Here is a 10,752-nt window from a genome sequence, read left to right as displayed (position 1 = left end):
CTGCGCCTGTCTCCGCACGTTCCAGCGTACGCGACTGCGTTCTACGGCGGCTGCGTCAGAGAACGGCTGCGACTCCGCTCTGCCCTCAGGTTCATTGCGCTTGCGCCGGCGCAGATGCGCTCCGAGCGTAGCTGTAGCAACAGGGCGGGCCTTGGTTCCGCTTGGGGGCGTGGTCGCTGTCTGGGTCTCCCACGTGGTTCGCCTCACGGGCCTGGAGCTGGGCTTCTCTCGCCTCCTGTCGTCGGGCTGCACCGGCTTTGCCCACGCCCTCACGGGAGACGCAGATACCCGGGACCCGGAGAGGCGCCCGGGCGGCGCCGCCATGTTGGCAGGGAGTCCCCGCGGCGTGGAATTGGGGCTGGGCAGCCCTTGGGCGCCGTCCTGGGCTGGGGGCCACCCTGGCCGCGTGGTCACCGGCAAGAAGCCCGGGGCCTCACCCAGGCGCGGGGGCCGGGGGAAGGACCGGACCCTCCCGAAGTCGCGGACCCCTACCGGGCGGCACCCGAGCTGGGGTGGCCTCTACCGCGAGCTAAGCTGGCCGCGCCGCATCTCACCGTCCCCGAGGCCCGAGCGCTGCGCCTGGACCAGGGCCGAGCGAGGGGGCCAAGCGGCCGGCTGGACCCACAGTCCCCGTGCCATAGGCGGGTCGGGGCTTTCAGACCCGGCTTCAGCCCTCGAACCCGGTAGCCTTGGAGGTCAGCTTGAGATGACTGCTCTTCCTGCGCGGGTTGTCCTCCCCAAAAACGTCCAAAATGGCAAAGAGGCGTCCGTGGCCGCTCGAGGCCCTCCCTGCCTGGGTTCTCCCCTGCCGAACCTCACTCCCGGCCCCTCCCTCATTCTCTCGTGGCCAGGCTCCCCCTGCCCCTTGGGCGAGTCCGCTGCCTCCCACGGTCCTGACTGTGGCATTTCTGCGTGTCTGGAGGGCTCTCCCCGGCAGCGACGTCCTGCTTAGCACGTGGCTCGTCTAACTCTGTTACCCTGGCCTCCTGCCCTCCTAGGGGTCATCTTAAGGTTTCTGCTGGTCTCTTCCCCCTGTGACACTTGCCAGTACCCAAATAGAGTCGTTTATGTCACGCTCTAACCAGAGGCCCTGAAGAAGCCCTCACAAAAACATTAGCAACGGAGCGCCTGCAGCAAACCCTTCTAACCTTTTGTCTTTATAACCCTTGGTTTCAAGACAGCTTATGGGAACTTCTCTTGTCTTTAAAAGATCCCCCTTGGGGCCAGGCACGGTGGCTTCTATAATCCCAGGCCTCTGGGAGGCCAAGGCAGGCAGATCACTTGAGGTCAGCAGTTCAAGACTAGCCTGGCCAACATGGTGAGACCCCATCTCTAGAAAAAATACACAAAAAAATTAGCCTGGCGTGGTTGGTGGCGGGCGCCTGTAGTCCCAGCTACACGGGAGGCTGAGGCAGGAGAATTCCTTGAACCAGGAGGTGGAGGTTGCGGTGAGATCGCACCACTGCGCTCAAGCCTGGGTCACAGAGCAAGACTCTGTTTAAAAAAAAAAAAAAATTCCTTTGGGCAGGGCATAGTGACTCATGCCTGTAGTAATCCCAGCACTTTTGGAGGCCGAGGTGGGCAGATACCCTGAGCTCAGGAGTCCAACCTGGGCAACATAGTGAAACCCCTATCTCTATAAAAAATAAAAAAAATGAGGCTGGGCGTGATGGCTCACGCCTGTAATCCCAGGACTTTGGGAGGCCAACATGGGTGGATCATGAGGTCAGGAGATCAAGACCATCCTAGCTAACACAGTGAAACCCCGTCTCTGCTAAAAATACAAAAAATTAGCCGGGCATGGTGGCAGGCGCCTGTAGTCCCAGCTACTCAGGAGGCTGAGGCAGGAGAATGGCGTGAACCCAGGAGGCGGAGCTTGCTGTAAGCTGAGATTACGCCACTGCACTCCAGTCTGGGTGAGAGTGAGACTCCGTCTCAAAATAAAAAGAGTCCAGCGTCGTGGTGGTGTGCGCCAGTGGTCCCTACTCTGGAGGCTGAGGTGGGAGGATCACCTAAGCCCAGGAGGTTGAGGCTGCAGTGAGCCATGATCACACCACTGCACTCCAGCCTGGGCAACAGAGACCCAGTCTCAAAAAAAAAAAAAAAAAAAAAGATTCCTCCTTTCCTCAAGCCCCATACCGCCCCCCCAACCATACGCCTGTGGCCCACTGAGGCTTGCATACTCTGAATTGCAATTATGTGTTATTCTTGATTAAATTCATTTATCCTGGAGAGCCTGAATTTCTCTTTAGGTTGACACCACTCACTCTTGTCAGTCCCTGCAGTGCCCCAAGCATCCCTGTCATGTGGTGAGCAGGGAAACCTTGGCATCTTAAGGATGCAGGTGCAGGAGAGTGAGTCTCCAGGCTGTCAGAGCTGAGCATGGAGAATCCAACCATGGAGAGCACCCTGAGTTTCCTGACCCCAGGTTGTCTTGGTCCTTCCTGAGACCCTGGTGAAGAGTGGGATGGAAGTGCGGGGGGAATCCTGGGCACCCCAAGTAGTCTTGGCCTTCATGTGTGAACTCCTCTCTCCAAGGGGGCCTCCAGTGAGCTCCACCCCTGGGACACAGCTGTGAACACCTGATCCTTGTTCCCAACACCCATGCACTGGCCAAAAACTGCACTAGCCAGGGTAGCAGTCAATCACAGCACCTTGTGTTTATTGGAAATGTCCCACCTACGAACATTAAGATGCCGGCAACTGGCCCAGCACGGTGGCTCACACCTATAATCCCAGCAGTTTGGGAGGTCGAAGTGGGTGGATCACGAGGTCAGGAGATGGAGACCATCCTGGCTAACACAGTCAAACCCCGTCTCTACTAAAAATACAAAGAATTAGCCAGGCGTGGTGGTGGGTGCCTGTAGTCCCAGCTACTCGGGAGGCTGAGGCAGGAGGCAGAGGTTGCAGTGAGCCAAGGTCACCCCACTTCACTCCAGCCCGGGCAACAAGAGTGAAACTCCATCTCAAAAAAAAAAAAAGACTTCACCCAACTAACTATGCTAATGCAGAAAGAGGTGGCATCCCTGTTCGAGTCATGGCCATGAGGAGCAGCTATGAGAAGGGCCCTAAGGCACAGCATGGTTTGCAATAAGGAGGGCAAAGCCACGGAGAGGGAAAGCTTTGGTTTCAAATATCACAAGGTGTGGGCCTGAGCCTGCTGCCTGCCCAGGTCTGGGCGCCTCCACTCAGCCACTGTCCTCCCCGTGCCTCTAAATCTGGAAGGTTGCATCTAAACCTGCCCTTCCAGACAACACCCCTCCCCTGGGAAACCAATGGGGATGAGTAGCGTCCCTCCACTAGGGGCCGTGGGTTTCGAGGTGGGGGCGGAGGATGAGTTAGCAGCGCTTGCATATCATAGTTCTCTTCATGTCAGCAGGGAGAGGGAGGTGCCATTGCCTCCTCCGAGATGAGAAAGCAGGTGAGAGTCACCAGGAGAAGAACCCTGGGGCAGCTGGCTTGTCCCAGCCACTCCTGAGTGCAGGGAGGGGCCAAGGCACCGAATATGGAGGCTGAGTCCTCACTTGGGGAGCTGGGCAGCCTGAGCACGAAGATCCATCAGAAGCAGCAGGCAGCTGGGGCGAGGGGTAGTGCCTCTGACTCATGAAATCCCGGATTAGTCAGCAACCATCACAGAGGCCACCAGCATTGATCCCACTGGTTGTTGGGGAAGCACAGAAAATTCAGCAGCCTAAACGGACCATGGAAGAGGCTGAGAGGCAGAGGCCCTGGGGATAGATGGGGAGAAGGCAGGAGTACCGGCCGCAGCCTCAGGTGTCCAGGCCAAGCTTCTCAGAGCCACCTGGATCACGGACATCAGACCCTTTCTGTGGCCTTGCTGGGCATCCAGGGTATGTGGGCTGAGATGCCCCAACCTTGCCTCCATTACTGGTTCGGCTGCTGAGGAGGAGGGGGCAGCCCTCAACTGGGTGGAATTGTTCCCCTCATTCCGGTTCTGCATTGGTAGGCTGCAGAAGCACGTCCTGCATAGCTTATGCAGCTTCCAGGGCTCGACTGGGTGAGGTGGATCCCAGGGCGGGCTCCCAAAGGGACGTGCCCTCCTGTTCTCCCCAGATGACACCACACCTCCCTTGGGCCCCAACCTGAAGCCTCCTCTCAACCCCATTCTCCCAGGTCCCAAGTCCCTCTGCCTCTCGACTAGACCCCACATCCGGGAATGGAGCCACAGAGCCCCCAGCAGGCTGTAGCCACTTGTGTCCAGAGGCGACAGGAGAGGCCCTGCCCTCATGGAGTCCACCAGCATGTTTCATTCTGCGTTCTGCAGGCTGGAAGCACGTGGCAGGCTGCTTTCCCATCCAGAGCTCAGGCTGGGGCCATAGCCCCCAGCTCCAGGACGCCAGGGCTGGCAGGTCTCGGGGGAGTCTGGGGGCAGTCTGGGGGTGTCAGGACTCCTGTGGCTGTAGTAGCTCCCTTGCCTGGTCCTCATCCAAGATGAACGGGGACTGGAACTCCCGGCCTTGCAGGTACACTTCTAAACCCTGGAGACGAGCAGGCAACAATGGCCAAGTACCCACCTTTTGGCTGGCCACAGCCCCCTCTGGCCACACCAAGGAGCCACAGTCCCCAGGCACGATCCCAGGTCTGCCTGGAGTCAGGGAGGGGTGGGGACATAAAGGCTTCCAGGGCCAGGAGCAGACACACACTGCAAGGCCACCCAAGACCACACTCAAGACCCTAGGCCAGCAGGAGACCCTCCTGTCACGCTCAGGTCTGACCTGACCAGAGAAAGGGGCAAGGGTAGCCAAGGTCAGGGAGGTGGGAGAAGCCAGTGTCCTACCTCCACGAGGCCCCCACAAAATCCTGTCTGGCCCCACACTGGGCTCAGACCTGGGCTGTCTCATACCCATGCCCTCCCAGGTCCTGCAAAGGCCTCTGGACGCCTCACCCCACCCCATCCCGTATCTTGGAAAGTTTTCTGCAACTTTAAACCACTGATCCCATTGTGCCGTCTCCACCCAAGCAGCCACCTCTCCCCAGGTGGTATTAAAAACCTGACTCCAGAAAAGCCCCAGATAGGGACAGGCAGCTCTCACCTCTCCAGAGTAAGACACCAAGGGCGATATCTCACAGATGGCCGGAGGGTCTCCATTTGGGGGTAAGCTAGGGAAAGTCCGCTTGTCAATATCTCCTTGCAAAGCCTGCCCAGAGCCCTCCCACAGCACCCCCATCCCCCATAGGAGACTGAGCTCTACACATCTAGCTCCCCGGAGCCCGTCTCAGCAAACTCATCTTCCTCTGGACACCCCAAACCCTGAGCACACATCCCACTGCCAAGTGACAGGACCTGATTTGGGGTAGAAAGCACCCCCACAGGCCTCCCACGCAGAGCCTAGGCAGCTAGATTTAGAAAATCAGGGAGGCAAAAGCCAAACGTCTTTTTCTTTCCCAGCCCTGAAATCAAACTGTCCTGCTACTTGCTGAATTCATGCCAGGGGCTCAGTTTCAAAGCCTGTGAATAAATGGGAACAAGGTTGGTTGGGTGATGGATCCCGTAAAAGCCCTGACCTGACCACTGTGCAATCTACACATGTAACAAAGCTGCACACGCACCCCACAAGTTTATACAAGTAAGAAAAATAAAAATAAAAAAATAGGCGGGCGCGGTGGCTCACGCCTGTAATCCCAGCACTTTGGGAGGCTGAGGTGGGCGGATCACAAGGTCAGGAGACTGAGACCATCCCGGCTAACACGGTGAAACCCCGTCTCTACTAAAAAAAAATACAAAACATTAGCCGGGCGTGGCGGCGGGCGCCTGTAGTCCCAGGTACTCCGGAGGCTGAGGCAGGAGAATGGCGTGAACCCAGGAGGTGGAGCTTGCAGTGAGCCGAGATGGCGCCACTGCACTCCAGCCTGGGCGACGGAGCGAGACTCCATCTCAAAAAATAAATAAATAAAAATAAATAAATAAATAAATAAATAAAATAAAAGGCAAATCTAAGTATGCTTTTGTAAACAAACCAAAAGCTTGTGGACAAGTTGGGGAGGGAGTTGGGGAGCCCCCTGCCTCCCTCAGTGCACGGAGCACAACTTGAAGGGTCAGGCCAGGAGGCTGTGCTGATGGTCACCGTGTGACCTGGAGCTGGCCGGACACAAGGCCACCTGCATCTGTGGTGGTGCTGGGGAGGAAGACCCCTCCCCAGCATGGCTGTCACAGAGCCAACAGGGCTCTGGAGCTGAAGACTGGGTCCTGACAGCCCTCCCCTTCTGGCCGTAGCTACCCGAGGGCCACACTCACCCGGGCAGCTCTGGGGGCCAGGCCCCATGGGCATCCAGGAAGCGGGCCCCTGCCTGCAGAGCCCACCGGTAGTGCTGGGCGAGCAGGGCCTGGCGGGAGGTACGGGGACTATCCCTGTCGGCCGGCTCTGCGTTCTTCAGTGGGGAAAATTCCTCCTCCCGTAGTACTTCAAAGGCAACGAAGTTCCTGGTGGGGAAAGGGCTGGTCACCCACGTCCCAGCACAGAGGCCCTGATCCGGGCGGGTGAGGGCTGGGCCAGGTTTCCAGTGGCAGAGTGAAGGTCTGGTCCCATGGACAGCAAGTCTAGGGAGGAGCCCTCACAGGTACTGAGTGTCTTTGCTCCTGAGACGCTGGGGATGGCCCAATTCCAGCAGCCATTTCCGGCAGCCAAAAACCTAGACCCTGGGACCCCTGCAGTGAGGACCAAAGGCCCTGTGAGCCACCCTGGCAACCTGGCCAGGAGACCTCTCCTAACCGTGGGTGGGGGAGTGGAAGGTCCAGGAGGTGGCACTACTGTCCTCCCAAGTCCACAGCCCCAAGGACTCCCTATGCCCACACCTCAGGTGCTGCTTACCCTCAGGGCCAAGAGCACCCTCTGGTCTTCTCCCTGAGACCTGCCCGCAGGCCCCTTGGCCCCCCCAAGTCTCCACTTCCCTGTCAGCTGGGCCTCAGTTCCCACCACCAAAACTGAGGGAAGGAAGAAGGGAAAAATGAATGAGTCCCACTACTAACTTAGCAAACCGGAACACATCAAACACAAACTTCTCCATCTTTATCCCGTTGGGTTTTAGCGGCTTTATCAGGTTCCCCTCCTCATCCACATACGGGACTTTCTTCACAGCCACGTGTGGCTTCAGCAAAGGCTCAAACTCCCTGGCGTACGGGAGAGCAGAGGGGAAGAAAGACACAGATCAGATATGGCACCGCTGGGGCTCTGTCCCCACTTCTGAGCACACCCAGCTGGGTAGGACAGGATGGCAGAGGGACACTACAGGGGACAGAAGCAGCAGAGTAGGGCCAGATCTCCAGGGAGGAGCGGGCACAGGCCTCCTCCCTGCATCCCCGTGCCAAGTGTCAGGTACCATCAGCCACATCCCTGCCCAGGCAAACAGAAACTGGCAAGCCCCAGGGCAGAGGTAGTACCATGGGCACCAGGGCAGGTCCCCAGAAGGCGGAGATAGCAGACTTGATCACAGAGCCTTACAGCAGCTGCCTGCTGAGCACGGCTTGTGCCTGATCTCCAGCACCTCTGCCTCTGCAAACACAGGATCCATTTTCCACCCCAACCCATCAGCTGCCCCTGACCGCAGCCACTCCTGACCACAGCCGCTGCGGCCCAGGGCACTCGGCTCCCTCCACGGGTCCCTGGTCAGCGCAGGCGGCACTGGCCGGCACTCCGCAGCCACCTGCTGCCGCACACCTGGTGACCGCCTTAAGGAAGCCTCGGGTGAAGAAGTGGTTGCAGATGTTGCCTGCATTGTACAGCAGGCCCCCGTCGGAGGCACGCAGCTGTGCGGTGTCAGGACTGATCTCGCTGTACTCCACCACCTGGGGGACGCCGTCCACCTGGCACACCACGCCCACGGGCTCCTCGGGGTATGCCTTTTCCACCACCTGCAGCCAAGACCAGGGATGGTCTTGGAGGGCTGGGGAGAGGGGCGGGGCTCCACGAGGGGCAGGGCCAGGCTGCGCGGAGGGGAGGTAATCCACGAGGGGCGGGGCTCCGCGCAGGTGGGCGCTAACCTTGGCGCCACAGTCTGCGCCCTGCAACACACAGAAGCCGATGAAGACAGGGTCTGCCAGTCGCACCAGGATGTTGTCCACACAGTACACGTGCACAAACTCCACTCCTCGGCGCTCCATGTCCTCCAGGATCTTGTGGTCCTCCAGTGCGCAGTAGAGGCCCCCGTTTCCGTCTGCAGGCGGAGAAGGGAATAGATGTTTCGAGGGCTCCAGCCACAGCTTGCTCTGCGGGTCTAGGACGTACTGGAGGCGGGGTAAGCCCCGGCCTTGTGCCTAAGGCAGCCCCGATCACTAACCAGACTGCCCAGCGGTTGTACCACGTGACAAATGAGGCTCAAGGCCCAGAGAAAGAGGCGCCTAACCTGGGACCACACAGCCTCGGGGCAGCCGCGAATCCGGGCGCGTGGACCCCCAGCCAGGCTCCCAGTTCTGGTCTGGGAGGTCCCTCCCCGTCTCAGGAACGGGCCACACCTGGGGCCATGGCAACTTTGTCTTTCCGCTCCAGGATCACCTTGCCATCAAAGGTCACAGCAGGCAGCAGGCGCTGCTCAAACATGACCACGTTGGCGGGGTCCAAGTGGAAGAAGTCGTGCTCCCTGAAGAACTCGGCCGTGGGCCCCAGAGTGAACTCGCTGGTCATGACGTACCTGCAAGGGAGGCGCGGTGAGCCGGCCGCGAGTGCGCCTGACCCTGCAGGCAGACTGCGCTCGGACCAGAGCCGGCATTGGGGTTCGGGGTCCAGTGTCTAGTTGGGGCTGAGGCCAGGCCCCATTTTGGGCCAGTGCTGGGCTATGTCCCGGGCTGTGCCGGGGTTGGGGCTCGCGTGTGCAGCGGGGTTGGGGGGGGAGGACGTGGGGAAGGGTCCCTCCGGGCCGAGGTAGGGCAGGGAGGACACACCAGGGGACGGTGCAGCAGGTCCCGTGGCGCTCACCGGCCAGCTGCTCCACCCGCCGAATCCGCTCCGCCTGCAGCTGGTACAGGGTCTTCCCGCTGGGCAGCCCCACACGGTACATACCCTTGGGGTAGGTCACGCCCAGGCGAGTGCCCTGCCCCCCCGCCAGCAGCAGGACGGCCACCTTGTTCAGGGCAATCTGGCGGAAACCTGGGGGTACGGGCGCTGTGAAGGGACGCCCGGGACCCGCCCACCCTTCCGCTTTAGGGAAAACCAGCCCTGGGGCTGGGGCTCCGGGACTCGGGGGCCAGAACGCGTGAGGCGAGACAAGTCTCAAAGTAGCGAAGGAGAATTACAGTTCCCCGAGCGCGGCCTCGGTTCCCACCCCCTCCGTGGGCACGAGCCCCTGCCGGCCCCCAGGGCCTCCCGCCCCGCCTACCTTCCTCCTCCCAGCGCCGCCGCGTCTCGGGGTCGCTGCGGCTGGCCCTGCCTACGCGCTCGGCGGGCAGGGGCCGCAGGCGCTCGGCCAAGCCGGGCAGCGGGCCGTGGGGGCGCGCGCAGGCCTCCGCCGCCCGCCGGCAGTGCTCGCGCAGCGCCTCGGGCTCCAGCAGCGCCAGCTCCGCCAGCAGCGCGGCTCGCGACTCCGGCGCCAGCTCGGCCCAGAAGCGCAGGAGGTGCTCCTGGCCAGCGCGCTGCAGCCGGGCGCGCACGTCCTGCTCCGAGGCCATGTCGCTGCTGCCGTCGGTCGAGTCGGCACTCGTGACCCGCGCCACTGACCAGCGTCACGGGACCGGACGGGCGGTGCAGACCCCCCAGCGGGGAGGGCCCGGGGCGCCCCGCCTCGACCCCGCCCCGACCCCGCCCCGACCCCGCCCCGCGTCCTGCCCCGCAGCCCGCCCATCCCCGCTCCGCGACCCCGACTCCGTCCGGGTTCTCTCTGACCCCGCCCTGTCCACGTCCCCCTAGCCGCCCCCGCGTCCTGTCCGAGACTCGAGACAGGCCCAGCCCCATCTCTCCAGCCGGTCCCCAGTCCCTCTCCGTCCCCTGGACCCACTCCAGTGTCTGGCCCTGGCCTCGTCCCTCGAGCTCCCGTCCCGGTTCCAGCCCTGCTCCAGGCCCCCGACCCGTGCCCGCCCTGTCCACTCCGCGCCCCGCCGCGAGGGATCCCAGGACCCTCTGGGTCGCGCCTGCTGGCGTGGGTGGAGAAACCGACCATTGAGCTAAGGGAGGAAGAGGCCCCGGGGACGCCCCGCAGGGGAAAACTAGGTTCTGTCCCAGCACGGGCTTTAAAAAGAGTGGCATGGCCAGCTTTTCGCTAACCAAGACTCAGACGGAAACCTCCTGGTGCAGACACAACCGGCCAGGGTGCATTGAAGAGGCCTGGGCCATGGCTGAGCTGTTGGGAGGATGGAGCCAGACCGTGTGCCGGGATGCCAGCACAGCGTCCGCAGGAAGCCAGCCTGTGACTTGGGGCTCCCTGCCGCACACCCCTCCACCTTCCCATTGCCCGGTGACCAGAGCACTCTCAGCCCCTCGCCTACATTGTTATTTTACTATCAGGTTTTAAAATACCTTGTTTGTGGTCGGCGCGGTGGCTCACGCCTGTAATCCCAGCACTTTGAGAGGCCGAAGTGGGGGGATCACCTGAGATCAGGAGTTCGAGACCAACCTGGCCAACATGGTGAAACCCCATCTCTACTAAAAATACAGAAATTAGCCGGTTGTGGTGGCGTGTGCCTGTATTCCCAGCTACTCGGGAGGCTGAGGCAGGAGAATCCCTTGAACTCAAGAGGCGGAGGTTCCAGTGAGCTGAGATCTCTCCGCTTCACTCCAGCCTGGGAGACAGAGTGAGACTTCATCT

At 61.0% G+C, this 10,752-nt stretch overlaps 2 protein-coding genes across 5 annotated transcripts; one reads left to right on the top strand and one right to left on the bottom strand.

Annotated features, from left to right (window-relative positions):
* Position 1: 1 nt before the first annotated feature.
* Positions 2-952, top strand: LOC139358059 (uncharacterized). Its single transcript, XM_071077429.1, has one exon. The coding sequence runs from the start codon at positions 323-325 to the stop codon at positions 950-952; it is 630 nt and encodes a 209-aa protein (XP_070933530.1). The 5' UTR covers positions 2-322.
* A 1,688-nt stretch (positions 953-2,640) lies between these two features.
* LOC105471963 (UDP-N-acetylglucosamine pyrophosphorylase 1 like 1) lies at positions 2,641-9,661 on the bottom strand. Of its 4 annotated transcripts, XM_011724859.3 has the most exons (9): positions 9,331-9,656; positions 8,897-9,101; positions 8,471-8,646; positions 8,000-8,172; positions 7,677-7,870; positions 6,989-7,129; positions 6,257-6,442; positions 5,055-5,121; positions 2,641-4,499 (listed from the first exon to the last, which is right to left on the bottom strand). In XM_011724859.3, exons 1-9 carry the CDS (start codon positions 9,617-9,619, stop codon positions 4,404-4,406), a joined length of 1,527 nt encoding a protein of 508 aa, XP_011723161.1. In that variant the 5' UTR covers positions 9,620-9,656; the 3' UTR covers positions 2,641-4,403. The 4 variants fall into 4 exon arrangements, with proteins under 4 accessions (XP_011723161.1, XP_011723160.2, XP_070934760.1 ...); XM_011724858.3 differs by having other exon boundaries at positions 2,641-5,121; positions 9,331-9,661; XM_071078659.1 differs by lacking the exon at positions 9,331-9,656 and having other exon boundaries at positions 2,641-5,121; positions 8,931-9,280.
* Between the last annotated feature and the right edge of the window lie 1,091 nt (positions 9,662-10,752).

Source organism: Macaca nemestrina, chromosome 14 (assembly GCF_043159975.1).
Source record: "Macaca nemestrina isolate mMacNem1 chromosome 14, mMacNem.hap1, whole genome shotgun sequence".
Taxonomy (NCBI): Eukaryota; Metazoa; Chordata; class Mammalia; order Primates; family Cercopithecidae; genus Macaca; species Macaca nemestrina.
Note: the sequence above shows the minus strand (reverse complement) of the source record. Positions and strands in the feature narration are given on the sequence as shown.